Source organism: Giraffa tippelskirchi, chromosome 9 (genome assembly GCF_054371585.1).
Source record: "Giraffa tippelskirchi isolate mGirTip1 chromosome 9, T2T-mGirTip1v1.2.pri, whole genome shotgun sequence".
Lineage (NCBI taxonomy): Eukaryota > Metazoa > Chordata > Mammalia > Artiodactyla > Giraffidae > Giraffa > Giraffa tippelskirchi.
Window position 1 is genome coordinate 48,155,790 of NC_137283.1, and position 16,509 is coordinate 48,172,298.

The following is a 16,509-nucleotide window of genomic DNA, read 5'->3' on the forward strand; positions in this document are numbered from 1 at the left end:
CTTGGGGCTGCATGGCATATGGGGGCCCCTGGCCCAGGCAGGCAGATGGCACCCCCCCCCCCCGCCCCAGCAGCGTGGAAGGCAGGATGAGGAAGAGCCTGGAGACCAGGAAATCACTGCCCAGCCCTCCAGGCCCTAAGCCCGCTGTCTATACCCCCAGCTTGGAGCCAACGGCTACGTATTTGCCATTGACCTGAATGGCTATGTATTGCTTCACCCCAACCTCAAGCCCCAGGTGAGCCAGGTGGGATGGCCTGCAGGGTGGTGGGGGGTGGGGGTGAGCCCTATGAGAGCGGGACTCCTGACTTCCTACCCTGCCTCCCCTAGACCACCAACTTCCGGGAGCCTGTGACCCTGGACTTCCTGGATGCAGAGCTGGAGGATGAGAACAAGGAGGAGGTAAGGAGAAGAAGGGGAGGAGGGATGGGCGGGAAGGAGGGGCACCCAGAGGGGAGAAGGGTCGGGGCTCCGCCCTTCACCCCTTCACGTCTCTGGCCCTTCCAGATCCGCAGGAGCATGATCGATGGGAACAAGGGCCACAAACAGATCAGAACCCTGGTCAAGTCCTTGGATGAGGTGAGAAGGTGGCGGAAGGGGGACAGCAGGTCGGGGGTGGGGGGACACCCTCCGACCCCCCACTTCACCCCTGCCTGCTGCCCCAAGTACCTGACCCAGCATTTTCTCCCAGAGATACATAGACGAAGTGACGCGGAACTACACCTGGGTTCCCATAAGGAGTACCAACTACAGGTGAGCTGGCCGGCTGGGCAGGCAGGGAGGGGCCGGGGGCCCCAGAGCCTGAGCCCAGCTGCTCCTCCCTCCCTCACTCCCATGTGCCCATTCTCCCCAATCCTACCGGGGCTTTCAGCAGCCAAGACTGCTCACTTCTCACCCCCTGGGTGCTCAGTCCCCAAGGGTCTCTCACTGGCCCTTCATGAACCAACAGTGTCTCCTGGGAGCACAGGGCAGAGACAGGTCAGAGCATCTGACATCTCCCCGCTACCCCACCGCCCTCTACACCCCTCCCTCCCACCTTCTATCATATCCCTGGATGTCTGCATCAGGATGTCATCCCTCCGCGGCTATCAGCCCCAGAGCTGGTCCCCCGGCCGGTCAGGCCCAGTCAGTACCCTCTGGCTGTATTCCATGTGCCTCATGGTCCCCTCCTTCACACTCCAGTGCCAGCCCACAACTGCCCTCACTGTATCAGTGCCAGCTCTGCTTTTAGCTGACTGTCATATGGCCTGCGTCTCTGGGGACTCTGGACCCCGCTCTCATGGGGGTGGCAGCACCCCCACCCCCACAACCTAGCTCATTGACCCTGTTCTGCACCTTGTGAGTGTGCTGCCGGCCAGAGTGGGTAGGCTCGCTGGCCAGGTGATGTGATGGGGGAGGCTGCTGGGGTGAGGGGCGGGATGGGGACTTGCCTTGGGACTGGGAGTTCTGAGGCCTCCAGGAGAGTCTGGGACTTGGTGGGTCCAGGCCCCTTGACCATGAATGTGGCACAGCGAACCAGGGAGAGGTGTCCCTGGTGGTCTCCAAGGCCACAGGGAGGAGGGTGTGTGCGGTGTGGCCTCCCCTTCCCAGCTGTGACCTGTGCTCCCCACCTCCCCTCCTCCCCAGCCTCGGGCTCGTGCTCCCGCCCTACAGCACCTTCTACCTCCAAGCCAACCTCAGTGACCAGATCCTACAGGTCAAGTGTAAGTGGCCCGGCCCCTGCCTGCGCCCTGCACCCCTGCCTCTGCCCCTGCACCCTGGCCGGCCCCAGGCAGCACAGCCAGGCCCCAGGCAGCACAGCCAGCCGCTTGTGGCCGGGTGGCCCCTCCTGCCCACTCTGCCCACCCCCCCAGGCGCCCGCAGGCTGGGGGCACCGGCCATCGGAAAGTCTGTGGAACTCTGCATGCTCGCCTTTTCTCCGATTTGGTTCCAGACCATTCTCTCATGGTTTCCGTTGAGGTTTTTGTTTTTGCTTTCTCCTCCTCAGTGTCTTCCCTCCTGAGCCTGCCTCCCCCACACGCCCCTGGGGGCTGAGTTCTTGGAAGACACACCCTCCTCTCATCTCTCTCGCCCCAGCTCCCCCGCCTAGCTCTCTCCCCCAGTGGTACCACCCCCCCCCCGTCTCCCCCCACTCTGCCCCCCCAACTCATCCTCCCTTACCTTCCTCTCACCTCCTCTCTCACCTTCTTCCTCCATCGTCTTCCTGCCCCCCTTCCACTCTGCCTTTGCCTCTCCCTCTCTCCTCTCCTCTCCTCCCTCCCTGAACCACCCCCCACCTTCTCCATCTCCCTCCCTCTGCTCACTCCCTCCGTTTCTGTCCCCCACATTCCCTCCCTCCCACTCCCCCGTTCAGCCTCTCTCACACTCTCCTCTCCCGCCTTCTCTTCTCTCCTCCTGCTTCCCCTCCTTTGCTCCTTCCTCCTTCCTTCATCCCGGCCTCCCCCACCCTCCCTGCCTCTTGCACCGCTCCTTCCTCCCGGCTCCTCTGCCTGTGGCTCATCCCCGCATGTCCTGCTCACCCTGGGCCTCCCCCAGAGGCCTCTGGGAGCCTGTGGCCCCGCCTGCCCACAACCCGAGGTCACTGGGAGGGAGGCTGGGGCTCCAGCCCCACGGGGAGCCCCCCGCCCCCCCTCCCCGCACCTGCCTGGCCGACTGGGGCTCATCTCCTTTGAGTTTTCTCGCTCTCTCTTTCTCTCTCATGTCGTTTTTTTGCAAGAAGTTTCCTTTCGGTATGATGATGAGACACAATATTTTCATTCAAACAGCCATTGAATAAAATATTGTTTGTGCCCCTCCCCTTCCCCTCCCCCTTTTCGTTTGTTTTTGTGTTTGTGTTGTTTTTGTTTTCCTCGCTTTCTCTCTTGGTGGACTGTCCCAGTGCCAATCAGCAAACTGAAGGGCAAGTATATTCAGAACCAGTGCACCCTCCTCTCCCCACCCCACCCCCTGTCCTCACAGTCCTGCTTGCCCCCCTCCCTGCCCAGGACCAGCCAAACCCCTGCTCTTCAGGGCTCCCCGCCAGCAACCCTTGGGCTCCTCTAGTTCTTGCCTTTCCTTTGATCCCTAAACCTCTATTAGAGCCAGCAGCCCTTTCCCCTGGGCCCTGCCTGCAGGGTGGTCTCCAGCGTGTTCTAAGAGCTCAGACCCTCTCCTTATCCTCTTGGTTCCCTCTGGGCAGGCCTCTGCTCCCCTCCTCCATTTTCTCTGTCCCTCCAAGACAACTCAACAGTGGGGAGAGGGCTACATGCCTGTCTGCCACCTCCCACCCAGCAGGGCAGGGGGCCTGAAATGTAGGGGGTAGATCAGTCCTCAGGGGGCTTATGTGAGACTTCCTCAGGGAGAGACTTTCTCCTCTGACCTCTCCAGTTTGTCTCCAGAAGCTGGCAGCCCTCCCAGGGGGAGACAGAAGGCTTCGGAAGCCCCACATCCTGACCCTGGGGCAGAGGCTCAGGCTAGGGCAACTGCCAAACCACGAGGAGACCAAGGCAGACTGGGCGCTGGCCGAGGTGCTGAAGCCCCTATGCCTGGTGACTTTGCTAAGGCCTACAACCCAGCCCTGCCCTGGGGTGTTGGCTGCTCCTGGCGAGAAAGGTCAGGTATGGGGAAGGTGTTCCCCTGGGAAATACAGGCTGACTCGGGGTCCCAGGTCTGGCTGGGAACAGAAGGGTCCCCCAAGGGCCACCAGAGGAGCTTAGAGGGAATCAGGTTGGGGGTGAAGAAAAAGCTTCTGGCATTCAGAGGTACTTAAACCAGAGAGTTCAGGAAAAAGGTAGGCAGAGAATTCACAGGCTCCAGCAAAGAACAAGAGTACTGAGAGAAGTCAGCACACAAGGGTCTCTGCCTCTGGTGCATGGAGAGGCCCTCACACCTAGGCATGGGGCATGCAGAGCCATGGGGAGATGTCCTGTCCCCAGTCACCAAGGGAAAGTAAGGCCTCCCTAAGAAGCTCTAGTGGCCATGTCCAGCCTAGTCCAGCAAAGGGGATCCCACTGCCCTCACTGGTCTGGGTGGAGGTGGAGGACGTACCCGGCTCCCACTCGCTTGAGTTGTCTTTTCTGCCCTTCCACACCCCTGCCAGGGACCCCAGCAATGCAGGGTCCTGATAACAATGACAACCATAGCATAGTCTCCCTTCCTGCTCCCTCACCTCTTTTTCTTTCTCCTCCTCCACCTCTCCCCTCCCCCACCCTTCCCTGTCGGCTTGTGTCCAAACCCTGCCTCACAGTCCTATCAGAAAGCAACAGTCCAACCAGTGACTGCCGAGCGCCTTCAGGCACCCCAAGTCCAGAATCTTGCAGTGCATTGTGGGAGTATTCTGGATCAGAGAAGACTCCGCTTCTACAAAAGTAAAGCCCTGGGGTAACAGAGAGATCAGAATCTGGATGAAAGGATGTGGAGGTGCACTGCCCAGCGTGTCAGAGCAGAGGGCCACCTCCCAGACACGGACCAGCGAGGTGGCCAGTCCCAGTGGGTAGGGAGAAACCCCAGAGAAGCTCTAGTAGCCACATCCCCAGATTCACTCACAGACCCACACAGGGACCCTTGCACACATATACATGTGCTTATACACTCATGCAAACACACATACTCACCTGCTTTCACATGCACATACACGCTCATCCATAGGTGCTCACTCTCATACACGTAGAGGCCCAATGGTTGGGTCCCTCAACAGCATCCCATGCGTTCTCTGGAGCCCCCAGCTCCTCCCTTGCTGCACTGAGCCCAGACAGGTCCTCGGAAGGAGAGGCCAGACCCAGCCCTTCTTCCCCACCTGCCCTCAGGCCTCCAGCCCAAGAAGGCAGGTGTTCAGGTTCAAGAAGTGCTTCTGTGCCCTACCAGCTCCCAGATGTCCTCCCACAACTTGGGAACATTACAGGATCTCCCTTCACCCAACCTCCTACCCCAGGGAAGACCGCTGGACCCCCCACAATGCACTGCAGCCCACCCCCAGCTGCCCACACCGTCTCTGGTTGGACTGTCTGTGCCCGTGAGAGACCCCCTCAGTTTGGCCATGTTGATGCCTGACACAGAACAAAAGCGAGACCTACCAAAATGCAAACAGCTACAGCAAAGAGAGAGAAAAATCCGCAGCCAAAAGCCAATTCCCCTTCCTCAAAGTCTCTTTGGAGGCGAAGGAAGCTCAGCATGCGGTTTTATTCCATTATGGATGTGATCAGAGCGAGACTGGCGCCTCCCCCAGACCATGCATATATATAGCAGTGTGTGTATATATATGTGTGTGTGTGTGTCCGTGTATATGTGCTATACAGCCGTATGGAAGCATATACAGCCACGCCAAGGGACTCACTGCCGACAGAGGACCAGGCCTGGGCAACATATTGGCTATAACTGCCCTCCTCCTGCGATGCTGCAGTCTCCACAGGCCCTCCACCCCTCCCCGCCTGCCCCTTCTCTCTGGCTCGAACTTGAACATGGAAGTGGCGGGTTTCCTCTTTGCTGGTGTCTCCCTCCCTCCAGCCACCCTCTTCCCTTTCCCTCCAGCCCTGTCAGCTCTGAACCCCTGGCCTCCCACCTCCCCAGCCCCCGCCGGATAACCCCCCGTTTCTGTTGCAGATTTTGAGTTCCTGCTCCCCAGCAGCTTTGAGTCTGAAGGACATGTTTTCATTGCTCCCAGGTAGCTTGCGTGTGGCCTTGCTGAGGTGTCCCCACCCCCCCCAACCCGACCTCCCTGGCCCCACCTCCTGCACTGCTGCCTGGAGCTGTGTGTGTCTGTGTCCTGTGCAGTGTCACCCCGCCATGCATAGCCCCGTATGTGCGGCTGTGTGCATACCCGGGCCATGTCGCCGCACCAGGCAGCACTGGCCAGCTGCCCACAGCTTCGGCTCCCACCAGGCCTCGGGCAGGAGGGCTCTGGGCTCTCCGCTGCCCTTCCCTGCCCCCCTCCAGGCCACCAGGAAAGAGCCCTTCCTCCCTGAGCTGGCTGTCCGCAGCAAGCCCCTCACCGGGCAGCTGCTGCTCTGGTTTGTGGTGCCCTCCCCCACAACCCCACCCCACACCCGTCCTTGTCCTGTGTCAGTGTTCGTGTGGGTGTGGGGACCGAGCCAGCCAGAGCCCCTGTCGACAGCGTCCCGTCTAGGTGTGGTGGCTCACTGAGGACTGGGGGGAGGGACAGGGCAGAGGGGACGGGGCTGTGAAGAGCTGCTCTGGCAAGTAAAGGATCAGGGCCCAGCACAGGCCTGGACCTGGAACGATCCCTGGCGTGCACCCTCATGTGCACACCCTCTGCCTGTTGGCCCACATCTGAGCAGACCACTGGGCCCCCGGATGGTGAAGCCCTCCCCTGGGGCCTGGGCTTTGCATGAGGGCAGGTGGGTGCAAGTGACAGAGACCCATGGGCACTCCCGAGCACCACACGGGGGCTCTGGACACTCCTGACCTCCATGTGTGTGCACGTGTGTGCATGCACCCACCAAGTTCACTGTGACTCTGTAGATGTGTGTTTGTATTCGTGAGTCCTTGTGTACATTGTAAGAGTCCGAGTGTAAATGCGGGGTGGCTGTGTGCACTGGTGGCAATGGGAATGTGCAAAGGCCTGTGTGGCCCACAGGACCCTGAGGGAGTTCTGAGGGCAGGGACACGTTTGTTTCTGTCATCTCTGTATCTTTGGCACAGGACAGCTCAATAAATATGTGTTGGGTGAGTGTAAATGTATACTGGGGGTGGGGGCGGGGATGGCAGGTGACTTGCATCCCAAGTACAGCTGTGTGGGTGTCACTCTTAGTGTATCAGGTGTGTCCTCCACACACACAAGTGCAGGCTGTGTGCTGCACAAAGGCCCTGGCAGTAAGTGGGGACTGCGACCCAGCCCCAGGTGCCCTCACAAAGCTGTGCGCCCTTGCACAGCCTCAGGAACCAGATCATTTTAAAAACTCCCACAGGATTTCCCTGGCGGTCCAGTGGTTAAGAATCCGCCTGCCAGTGCAGGAGACATGGGTTCAATCCCTGGTCCTGGAGGATTCCACATGCCGTGGAACTAAGCCCGTGCACCACGACTACTGGGCCTGTGCTCTAGAGCCGGAGAGCCACAACTCCTGAGCTCACGTGCCCTAGAGCCCTTGCTCTGCAACAAGAGAAACCACTGCAATGAGAAGCCCATGCACCGCAACTAGATAAATACCCACGCAGTGACAAAGACCCAGCAGAGCCAAAAAAAATAAAAAACTCCCACAAAGTTGCTGCCATGCAGGCCAGAAGGGAGGTTCCTGGTGGCAGGGGTGTGGATGAGAAATTAGGCAGGAAAGATAGCTTCATCTACCAGGGAAGAAGGACTGCTCGCCAAGACTTCCTGGGGAGCAGAACCCCAAGCAGATCTCCCCGCTCCCCACAACCCGCACGTTCTTTGGACCCAGAGTCTGAACCCAGTAGGGCCTTGAGAAGGTGAGAGGTTTGGCCTGTCCACCTTTGGGGGAAGAGCAGTCTGGGCAGAGGGAATAGCCAATCCAAGGACCCACATGTTCCCACCAACTTCCTGAACCCCTCTGTAGTACTATGAAAACAAACTAAGGCTCAGGGAGCCTGAGCAAGTTGCCCAAAGGTACAGAGCCAAAGAGGCAGCAGGACAAGGTCTTAGACTGACTAAGCCGGTGCTGGAACCCCACCACTGTGGTCATTGTGGGGCATTTCCTGGGGCCTCCCAGGTGTACCGTGTGGCTCCAGCTACACAGGAGAGGGGGGAGGCTCTGCAGGGCCATGCCAGAAAGGAGAACCTGCTTGGGTAGAGGGCACAGACCCTCATTCTCTGCTTCTTCCACCCAAGAGGGTCAGCTCCTTCCCATTCAGACCTGGTAACCTGCCAGGCATATATAGTTGCTGCAGCCCGTGAGAATACACATGCCCCTCCCCAAGGCCTGGGCTTCTTGGTGAAGGGCCAGGCAGGCCTATTGGGAAGCCTCAACCCTGTTGCCCTCTGCAGCCCCCCCAAGCCCACTCTTCTTGCCCCTCCCCACCCCCAGAGAGTATTGCAAGGACCTGAATGCCTCAGACAACAACACCGAGTTCCTGAAAAACTTCATTGAGCTCATGGAGAAAGTGACTCCAGACTCCAAACAGTGTGAGTGCCTGGTGGGGCGGCCGGGTCTGGGCAGTACCCAGGCAGCAAAAAGGGGCAGCCCAGAGGAACCCAGACACTCGGCAGGTGTGGAAAACACGCAGGCCCAAGCCGAGGGCAGGTCCTGGGAAGGCTTGGAGCTTTGGGAGTAGCGGGGAGAGTGGGCAGGGATCCACAAGAAGATGCTGCCTCCCTATTGGCTGACTCATGTTGATATTTGGCAGAAAACAACAAAATTCTGTACAGCAATTATCCTTCAATTAAAAAAAAAAAAAAAAGATACTTCCTCCACCCAACCCTCCTGTTCCAGGCAACAACTTCCTCCTGCACAACCTGATCCTGGACACAGGCATCACACAGCAGCTGGTGGAGCGCGTGTGGCGGGACCAGGATCTCAACACGTAGGCACCACCCAGCCTGTGGGGGCAGGAAGCTGGGATGGGCCCAGGAGCCCTGCCCTGCAGAAGGCAGGGCTGTGACCTCAACTCCCTGCTGCCCCCAGGTACAGCCTTCTGGCCGTGTTCGCTGCCACCGATGGTGGCATCACTCGAGTGTTCCCCAACAAGTAAGTGACCCGCCCTGCTACCTGACACCCTGCCCCTGCCTGGGACCCTGCCTCTCTGGCTCCTTGCCTCTGCTGAGAGCACTGCCTCCACGAGTCTCCCCACTTCCACCAACCTCTGCCTGTCTTGTGTGACCAGGGCAGCTGAGGATTGGACAGAGAACCCTGAGCCCTTCAATGCCAGCTTCTACCGCCGCAGCCTGGACAACCACGGCTATGTCTTCAAGCCCCCCCAGCAGGACGGTGAGTGTCCTCCCAGGTACACGGCAGCAGGCGGGAACCTAAGGCTTCCCTGTCTGCTCAGCCAGGCCCAGGCTCTGCTCTGTGAGGTCCCTCTCAAATAGAGGCTGGCTGGCTGAGACTGGGGCAGGTAAACAGGGAAGGCTAGGTTGTGCCAACCTGGAGGAGGGCATGGCTCCCCACTCCAGTATTCTCGGAGAATCCCCATGGACAGAGGAGCCTGGTGGGCTGCAGTCCATGGGGTCGAAAAGAGTTGGACACGACTGAGCGACTAAGCACAGAACAGCACAGGCTGTGCCAAACACTCTGCTGGGTGCTTAGGCTGAGATCATCTCAGGCTTGGGCTCCTAGGCTCACAGAGCCCAGCATAGAGTGGTCAGCGTGGCTGCTAGCCCCTACTCCTGATCACCCCACCCCACTCACCACCAGCCCTGTTAAGGCCTCTGGAGCTGGAGAATGACACGGTGGGCATCCTTGTCAGCACAGCTGTGGAGCTCAGTCTGGGTGGACGTACGCTGAGGCCAGCAGGTGAATACCCAGGGCAGAGGTGGGGAAAGAGACACCGGGGAGTGTGCTGCCCAGGCAGGTGGGCATTGATGGCCCCCTTGCTCTCCCCCATAGTGGTAGGCGTTAAACTGGACCTAGAGGCCTGGGCTGAGAAGTTCAAGGTGCTAGCCAGCAACCGTACCCACCAGGACCAGCCTCAGAAGGTATTTGCTCAAGGATGAGGGCAGTAAGACCAGAAGTACCCATTCTGGAGTCCCCAGGAACCCCTACCAGTCCTCCCACTCAGAGTGGCTCTGGTGCTTCTGGGGAGGCAGGGGACCCCGACATATAAAGGGTGATGGGAGAGGAAAAACTGGTGGGCACTTATGGTCCTTGCTCTCTGCCCAGCAGTGCGGCCCCAACAGCCACTGTGAGATGGACTGCGAGGTTAACAATGAGGTGCGTGTGCCCCTGAACCCTTGCTTACCCCATTCCTGGACACCTTAGTTCCAACTGCAACTCCTAGCCCATCCTTTAGCCAATGGGTCTCAACATCCCACCCTGACTTCACAGCTTTGCCAGAACTGGGGGGAATGGTGCCCCCTCCACTGAACCACTGCACTACCAGGGTCTGGGGAGGAAGGGCTGGGCCAGAGCCCCTCCTCATCTTCCTCCCCCTTCCCCATCTCTCAGGACCTGCTCTGTGTCCTCATTGATGATGGGGGATTCCTGGTGCTGTCAAACCAGAACCATCAGTGGGACCAGGTGAGGGTCAGAAAGAGGGTGGAAGGAGAAGGTATGGGTTTGAGACTTCTGGGGGTATGGCACTGCCAGCCTGTGACTCCCACTCCCTCCCGGCATCCCCAGGTGGGCAGATTTTTCAGTGAAGTGGATGCCAATCTGATGCTGGCACTCTACAATAACTCCTTCTACACCCGCAAGGAGTCCTACGACTATCAGGCGGCCTGTGCCCCCTTACCCCCGGGCAACCTGGGTGCCGCACCCCGGGGCATCTTTGTGGTGAGCCTCAGCAATGCCTGGCCTGGAGATGGGGGGAATGGGAGCCCTGCCCACAGAGGACCCCCCCACCTCTAACGAGCAAGCTGGGGGTGACCTGGGTTCCTGGACAGCAGTGGGAGCCCACACCACTCTTCTCCACTGCAGCCCACCATTGCAGACTTCCTTAACCTAGCCTGGTGGACGTCCGCTGCAGCCTGGTGAGTCCCCAGGGGAAATGGGAGAGGGAGGGTGCTCCCTGGCCAGGAAGGCTGGAGAGCAACGGGGCAGGGTAAGGCCTCTGCTGACCACTCCCACTCGGTGACCCATGCCCTGCAGGTCTTTGTTCCAGCAACTTCTCTATGGTCTTATCTACCACAGCTGGTTCCAGGCAGGTAGGTTGGGCTTTGGAGGCCCCTCCTCAAAGCCCTTCCCCAATCTGAGACCGATTCCAAAGGGAGGGCAGGGCTTATGGCTGAGCCAGGCACTGGGTGTAGGGGTGGGGCTGAGGCGCTCTGGGCCGTCGCAGACCCCGCGGAGGCCGAGGGGAACCCCGAGGTGCGCGAGAGCAGCTGCGTCATGAAACAGACCCAGTACTACTTCGGCTCGGTGAACGCCTCGTACAACGCCATCATCGACTGCGGAAACTGCTCCAGGTGCGCGCGAGGCGTGGCCAGGGGGGCGGGGCGAAGGGGCGGGGCTAAGTTCAGCACCCCCGCCCTTCTGTGCTGCCTCCAGGCTCTTCCACGCGCAGAGACTGATCAACACCAACCTTCTCTTCGTGGTGGCCGAGAAGCCGCTGTGCACCCAGTGTGAGGCCGGCCGGCTACTGCAGAAGGAGACACACTGTATCCTGCCCGCGACGCCCCCCGCCGCCCGCCCCCTCCCACCCCCGCGCGCCCCCTCCGTGCCGCCGCCTCCTTGACTCCCCACCCATGCCCAGCGGACGGCCCGGAGCAGTGTGAACTGGTGCAGAGACCGCGATACCGGAGAGGCCCACACATCTGCTTCGACTACAACGCCACGGTAAGGAGAGGGGGAGGGCGGCTTTGACCCGCAGCTCCCACTCTCCCCAGAGCTAGTGCGGCCCTGCACGCCCCCTGCCCATCCCCGCCCGGGCCTACCGGCTGCACCCTGTCTTTTCCCACAGGAAGATACCTCAGACTGCGGCCGCGGAGCCTCCTTCCCCCCGTCGTTGGGCGTCCTGGTGTCCCTCCAGCTGCTGCTCCTCCTGGGCCTGCCTCCCCGGCCACAGCCTCAAGTCCACGCCCACCCCTCTCGCAGACTCTGAGTGTCCCTCCCCTCACCAGGCCTCCCTGCCGTTCCCTGCTCCCCGCCTTAGAGCCTTGCCTCCTCCCTCAATGAAGGAACTGAGCGCTCCTGGCCCCCAGAATCTGCGCCTTGGGGTGGGGGTGGGGGGTGCCGAAGGAGGACGCTGCAAGTCTCTGGCCCAAGCCACGTCTCGCTGCTGAACTGTCAAAGTGTCCCCAGACCCCTCATTCCCACTGGACTCACCCACTCCTGAAGGCTGGGCCAGGGAGGCCACAGTGTACTGGTGCCAAACCAGGCCTCCACTGCCCGCCCTGCCCTGAGGTTCCCTTTGTGTGGGAGACCTAGGCCTTGCCCCACCTGGACTCCTCTAACCTGGCCCTTCTGCCCCACCCAGAACTAAATCTGGATTCCCGGGGAATAATAGAGGAAATGGTGATGGGCAGTTTGAGGCCTGTGCATCCCAGCTTAAGTCCAGGCAGGAGAGCCCCCAGTGAGCTCCTGCCTCTCTCAGGCCTACAGCCACCCCTCCCCCTCTCCCTCCCCAAGCCCTGCAGGTAGCAGGACAGTGACAGTGACACTGGCTAAGACATAACCCCATACACAACTGGAGCCCTGAGGGCAGAACCTGGACTCACGTTAGACATACCCAGGAGGACACACACACAAACACAGACACACACACCGTGGAGTGGGGTGAGGGTAGGGGCTCACAAAGCCTTACACTACACGGGGTGAGGGGTTGGTGGGAGGGTTGGCACATGCAGGCTCCATCTCCTGCTCACCGTCAGCCTCTAATCTAACCTGTAACCCAGCTGGTCCTCTGTCTCTAAAGCTGAATGTCAAACAGTGCCAAATGCTGGGGCAAAGGGGGAAGATCCCTCTGTCCCAACTTTGCCGCCAGTGTCCCCTAAATGCCCGTGACCCTGCCAGGTGCTCATTGTAACCATTTCTCACTAGTGTCAGGCCCCCAGGGGGACCACATGCCACTGCCTGCACCCCTCAGCAGAGGAACTCTCACCAGACATCGCCCTTTGCCTTAGCGGCGGTGACTTGATCACTCTTAGCTGGATCATCCTACCCCCAATCTGGCCCTTACACACTCAGGCCTCTCTCTCTCCTTCTCGCACACTCCCTGGCCAAACTGCTCCTCCCTGAACACACACTTGCACATATGCACACACATATACACACTCTGTGCACACACAGAGGCTGGGCCTGGGAACATCTCTTCACACTGTTCATTCTGGTCATTTCCCTCAAAGGCATCCCAGCCTGGGGGCCATTGGGGGACTGAGGGCAGGGGGATGTGGCCGTGGGGCTCAGATGGACTGGGAGGAGGGGGGAGGGTGATGCATTAATTAATGGCTCCGTTAATTAATGTCACGTTGCTTGTTGCTTTCTCAGTGTGTGTGTATGTATGGTCCATGCCTGCTGCTGGTGCCAGGGTGGGCACCCATGCTGTACACCCAGCCTAGACGCCAGCCATGTCTTGTGGGGGTGTGTGTGTAACTGTAGTGTAGTCAGGTGCTCAATGGAGAATATAAAAATAAAAAAGAATCAAACATATACAGAAAAATTAATATATATTTTAAGTTTAAAAAACAGAAAAGCAGACAAAACAATCCCCATCAGGTAGTTGTCCAACCCCCAGCTGGGTCTGATCCTTCTCATCACCCACCTGACCTGGCTGTCCCCTCACCTCGGGCTCGGGGGATCTGTGGGGGACTGGGGGGCCATTTCCTTTTATCTGCCCTTTTTTTTGGTTGTTCTATTTTGTACAGACAAGTCGGAAAAACAACAGCGACAAAAAAGTCAAGAAACTTTGTAAAATACTGTGTGTGTGATTCCTTGTAAAATATTTTCAAATGGTTTATTACAGAAGATCAGTTATTAAATAATGTTCATATTTTCACTTCAAACGGTTCCCATACACTGTGTCTGCCTGGAGTGAGGATTGGGTGGCTTGAAGATAGGTGGCCGTGACCTCAGAGCCACTTACCACTGAACACTTACCACTCAGTTGGGAGTGAAGCCGTACCAATCCAGATCTCTGGTGGGTGGAAGGCATGATGCTTCCCAGGTCTCCTAAGTGCCAGATCCTTGACATCTTTTGTCTTCTATAATCGTCTCAAAAGCCTTCAGGAAAAATAGTCTTTGAAACAAGTTTCCCAGAGGCTCAAAGCCAAGACCATGGAAGAAAAGATGGAGATGCAAGCTTCTGGCCAATAGGATCAGACCAGGGCCTAGTGAGCAGGTCCTCTACGTGGAATGTAGAGTGAATACCTGGTCCAAGTCCATGACTTGGTGCTGGAGGGCCACTTTTGCTGTCTGGAGGAGGCCAAGTTCTGCCCGCCCCCCTGCAAGCATGATGGCTGCTCCTTCCCAGCCCAAGGGAGGCCTGGGCCTCTCAGTGGCCACTGCTGCTCACACTGGAACACAACTCTGAATCCTTTTCAGCAAATCTTCTTGGGCCTCCCTCTGGCAAGCCCTACACCCTTGTTCATTTTAATCCTAACTCCTAGTAGTGAACCCTATTGTGTGACCTTTGCATTCAAAGGGAAAGACAACCATCAGTGCAGAGGTTTCCCACTGACACTGTACACATTCCATACTCTGCACTCACCTAGCTGAGTCCTCACCACAACCTTAAGAGTTAGATACCAGTTTATCTCCATACTTCTGGTGAGCAAATTGAGACTTAGGAGAAATCCTTTCTCCCAGATTCAAGAAACCACCAAAGGTTTCTGAGATGAGGTGACCTGTGGCTGAGGAACCTCGGATGCTAAATAAATGAAAAAGGGCATTTGAGGCGTTAGTGAAGACAGCTTTCCTCACCCTCCACAAGGGTTGGCCACATAGCAAAGACTAGCAGTCCCTAAGACAGCTCCCACGCTCTGCAACAGCCCCAGAGGTCCTGGGTTAGATCTGCCATGTAAAATACAAAACATCCAATCTGACTGGGATTTCAGATAATCAGCTAACATTTTTTAGTATGTTCCCAACATTGCAGGGAGAAGGCAATGGCACCCCACTCCAGTACTCTTGCCTGGAAAGTCCCATGGACAGAGGAGCCTGGTAGGCTACAGTCCATGGGGTTGCTGGGAGTCGGACATGACTGAGCGACTTCACTTTCACTTTTCCCTTTCATGCACTGGAGAAGGAAATGGCAACCCACTCCAGTATTCTTGCCTGGAGAAGCCCATGGACGGCAGAGCCTGGTGGGCTGTCATCTATGGGGTCGCACAGAGTCGGACACGACTGAAGCGACTTAGCAGCAGCAGCAGCAGCAGCAACACTGCATGGGACATAACTATACAAATTGGAGTCACATGTATCCTGAAAAAATTGTTTATCTGAAATTCAAATCTCATTGGCCTGTATTTTGATTTGCTAAATCTGGCAACCCTACCCCGGCATGGCATCTGTGGGAACCCAGACTCCAAAGTTAAGGCATAGCAACACCTGTGATCTGGAAGGCTATGCACACGTCAGCAGCTGTACTGCTGACAGAAAGGAAGGGATTCTGCACTTTTATTTATTTATTTTTTTTAATAAATTTATTTATTTTAGTTGGGGGCTAATTACTTTACAATATTGTAATAGTTTTTGCCATACATGACATGAATCAGCCATGGGTTTACATGTGTTCCCCTTCCTGGACCCCCTACCCACCTCCCTCCCCATCCCATCCCTCTGGGTCATCCCATTGCCCCGGCCCTGAGCCCTTGTCTCATGCATCGAACATGGAATGGTGTTCTGTTTCACATACGATAATATACATGTTTCAATGCTATTCTCCCAGAACGTCCCACCCTCACCTTCTCCCTCAGAGTCCATAAAATTGTTCCATGCATCTGTGTCTCTTATTCTGACTCGCATATAGGGTTATCGTTACCATCTTTAAAATTCCATATATATGCATTAGTATACTGTATTGTTGTTTTTCTTTCTGGCTTACTTCACTCTGTATAATGGGCTCCAGTTTAAAAATATACTTTGTTACATAATTATTTTAATTATATGCACATTTAAAACATTCAGTTTTGCACAGGTGGCTTCAGGTGGCTTCAGATGGCTGCCTGGAGCCACCACTGCAGTGAGGCAGAGGTCCAAGGCCAGCCTGACCCAAGTTTGTGGAGAGACCTCTCCATCAGGATCATCCATTGACTGTGGTGAGGAAGAGTCACTGAGAGAGGTCCAGCCTCACCCCTTTAGGGGCTGGAGACAGGAGTTCAGGTATGGGCTCCACCTCACGTGTACACAAGGGCAGCCTGGGCAACACACTCACTGAGCACCCAGGGGGTGCTGCATTTTACACCCCAGTCCCCCTGGATCCTCACGGTAGGTCCCGTCATCATCTCCATTCAACGGTCCATGAAACTGAGTTTCAATAAAGTTCGGGAATTTGGCCAATGTCACACATCCGTCAAATGACAGAGCAAGAATTCCAATCTGGGTCAGGCATACAGCAGACCGTGGAAGTTCCAGGAGTTCGCTCCCGCTGGACCATCCAACATTCTTACTCGCACACCTGCCCACAAGGACACACCCACTCAGATGTACAGTCAGACATGGAGCCACTCCTCCCGGGAAATTCAGAAAGTGCGTGGCATGCAGCTGTACAGCCGCTGGTTCTCGCCGCTCTCCTGAGGTCATTCGCCCTCCCCCCACGTCAGGAGAACCGGCGGAAACGGTCCTGAGCACTACAACTCCCAAGCACACCCGCCTCCCCCGGCGCGCAGCCTCCTGGGACTTGTTCTATCCAGAGCCTTGATCGTCGCACTGCCCGATCTGGCCGAGGACTTCATGTCCCAGCATGCCGCGGAGCCGCAAGGCCGACGCTCAGAAGGCTTCCTGCCGCCGCCCGGGGCGCGCAGGCGCAGCG

General features: G+C 57.6%; 1 protein-coding gene across 4 annotated transcripts in view; it reads left to right on the top strand.

The window, feature by feature from the left end:
* The window catches only part of CACNA2D2 (calcium voltage-gated channel auxiliary subunit alpha2delta 2), a 140,769-nt gene extending 127,226 nt beyond the window's left edge, over positions 1-13,543 (top strand). The window contains exons 18-39 of one of the 4 annotated variants that reach the window (XM_081525353.1): positions 161-235; positions 328-399; positions 505-576; positions 689-750; positions 1,624-1,700; positions 2,876-2,896; positions 5,575-5,635; positions 7,974-8,071; positions 8,379-8,469; positions 8,571-8,633; positions 8,770-8,873; positions 9,300-9,398; positions 9,492-9,580; positions 9,768-9,815; positions 10,050-10,121; positions 10,224-10,376; positions 10,521-10,573; positions 10,692-10,747; positions 10,882-11,008; positions 11,091-11,200; positions 11,296-11,378; positions 11,503-13,543. In XM_081525353.1, the coding sequence (XP_081381479.1) occupies positions 161-235; positions 328-399; positions 505-576; positions 689-750; positions 1,624-1,700; positions 2,876-2,896; positions 5,575-5,635; positions 7,974-8,071; positions 8,379-8,469; positions 8,571-8,633; positions 8,770-8,873; positions 9,300-9,398; positions 9,492-9,580; positions 9,768-9,815; positions 10,050-10,121; positions 10,224-10,376; positions 10,521-10,573; positions 10,692-10,747; positions 10,882-11,008; positions 11,091-11,200; positions 11,296-11,378; positions 11,503-11,643 (1,827 nt within the window). In that variant the 3' untranslated portion in view covers positions 11,644-13,543. Of the gene's footprint in view, positions 1-160; positions 236-327; positions 400-504; positions 577-688; positions 751-1,623; positions 1,701-2,875; positions 2,897-5,574; positions 5,636-7,973; positions 8,072-8,378; positions 8,470-8,570; positions 8,634-8,769; positions 8,874-9,299; positions 9,399-9,491; positions 9,581-9,764; positions 9,816-10,049; positions 10,122-10,223; positions 10,377-10,520; positions 10,574-10,691; positions 10,748-10,881; positions 11,009-11,090; positions 11,201-11,288; positions 11,379-11,502 lie in introns of all 4 variants that reach the window. The other 3 variants (XM_081525351.1, XM_081525352.1, XM_081525350.1) reach the window with 3 other exon arrangements.
* The last annotated feature ends 2,966 nt before the right edge of the window (positions 13,544-16,509 follow it).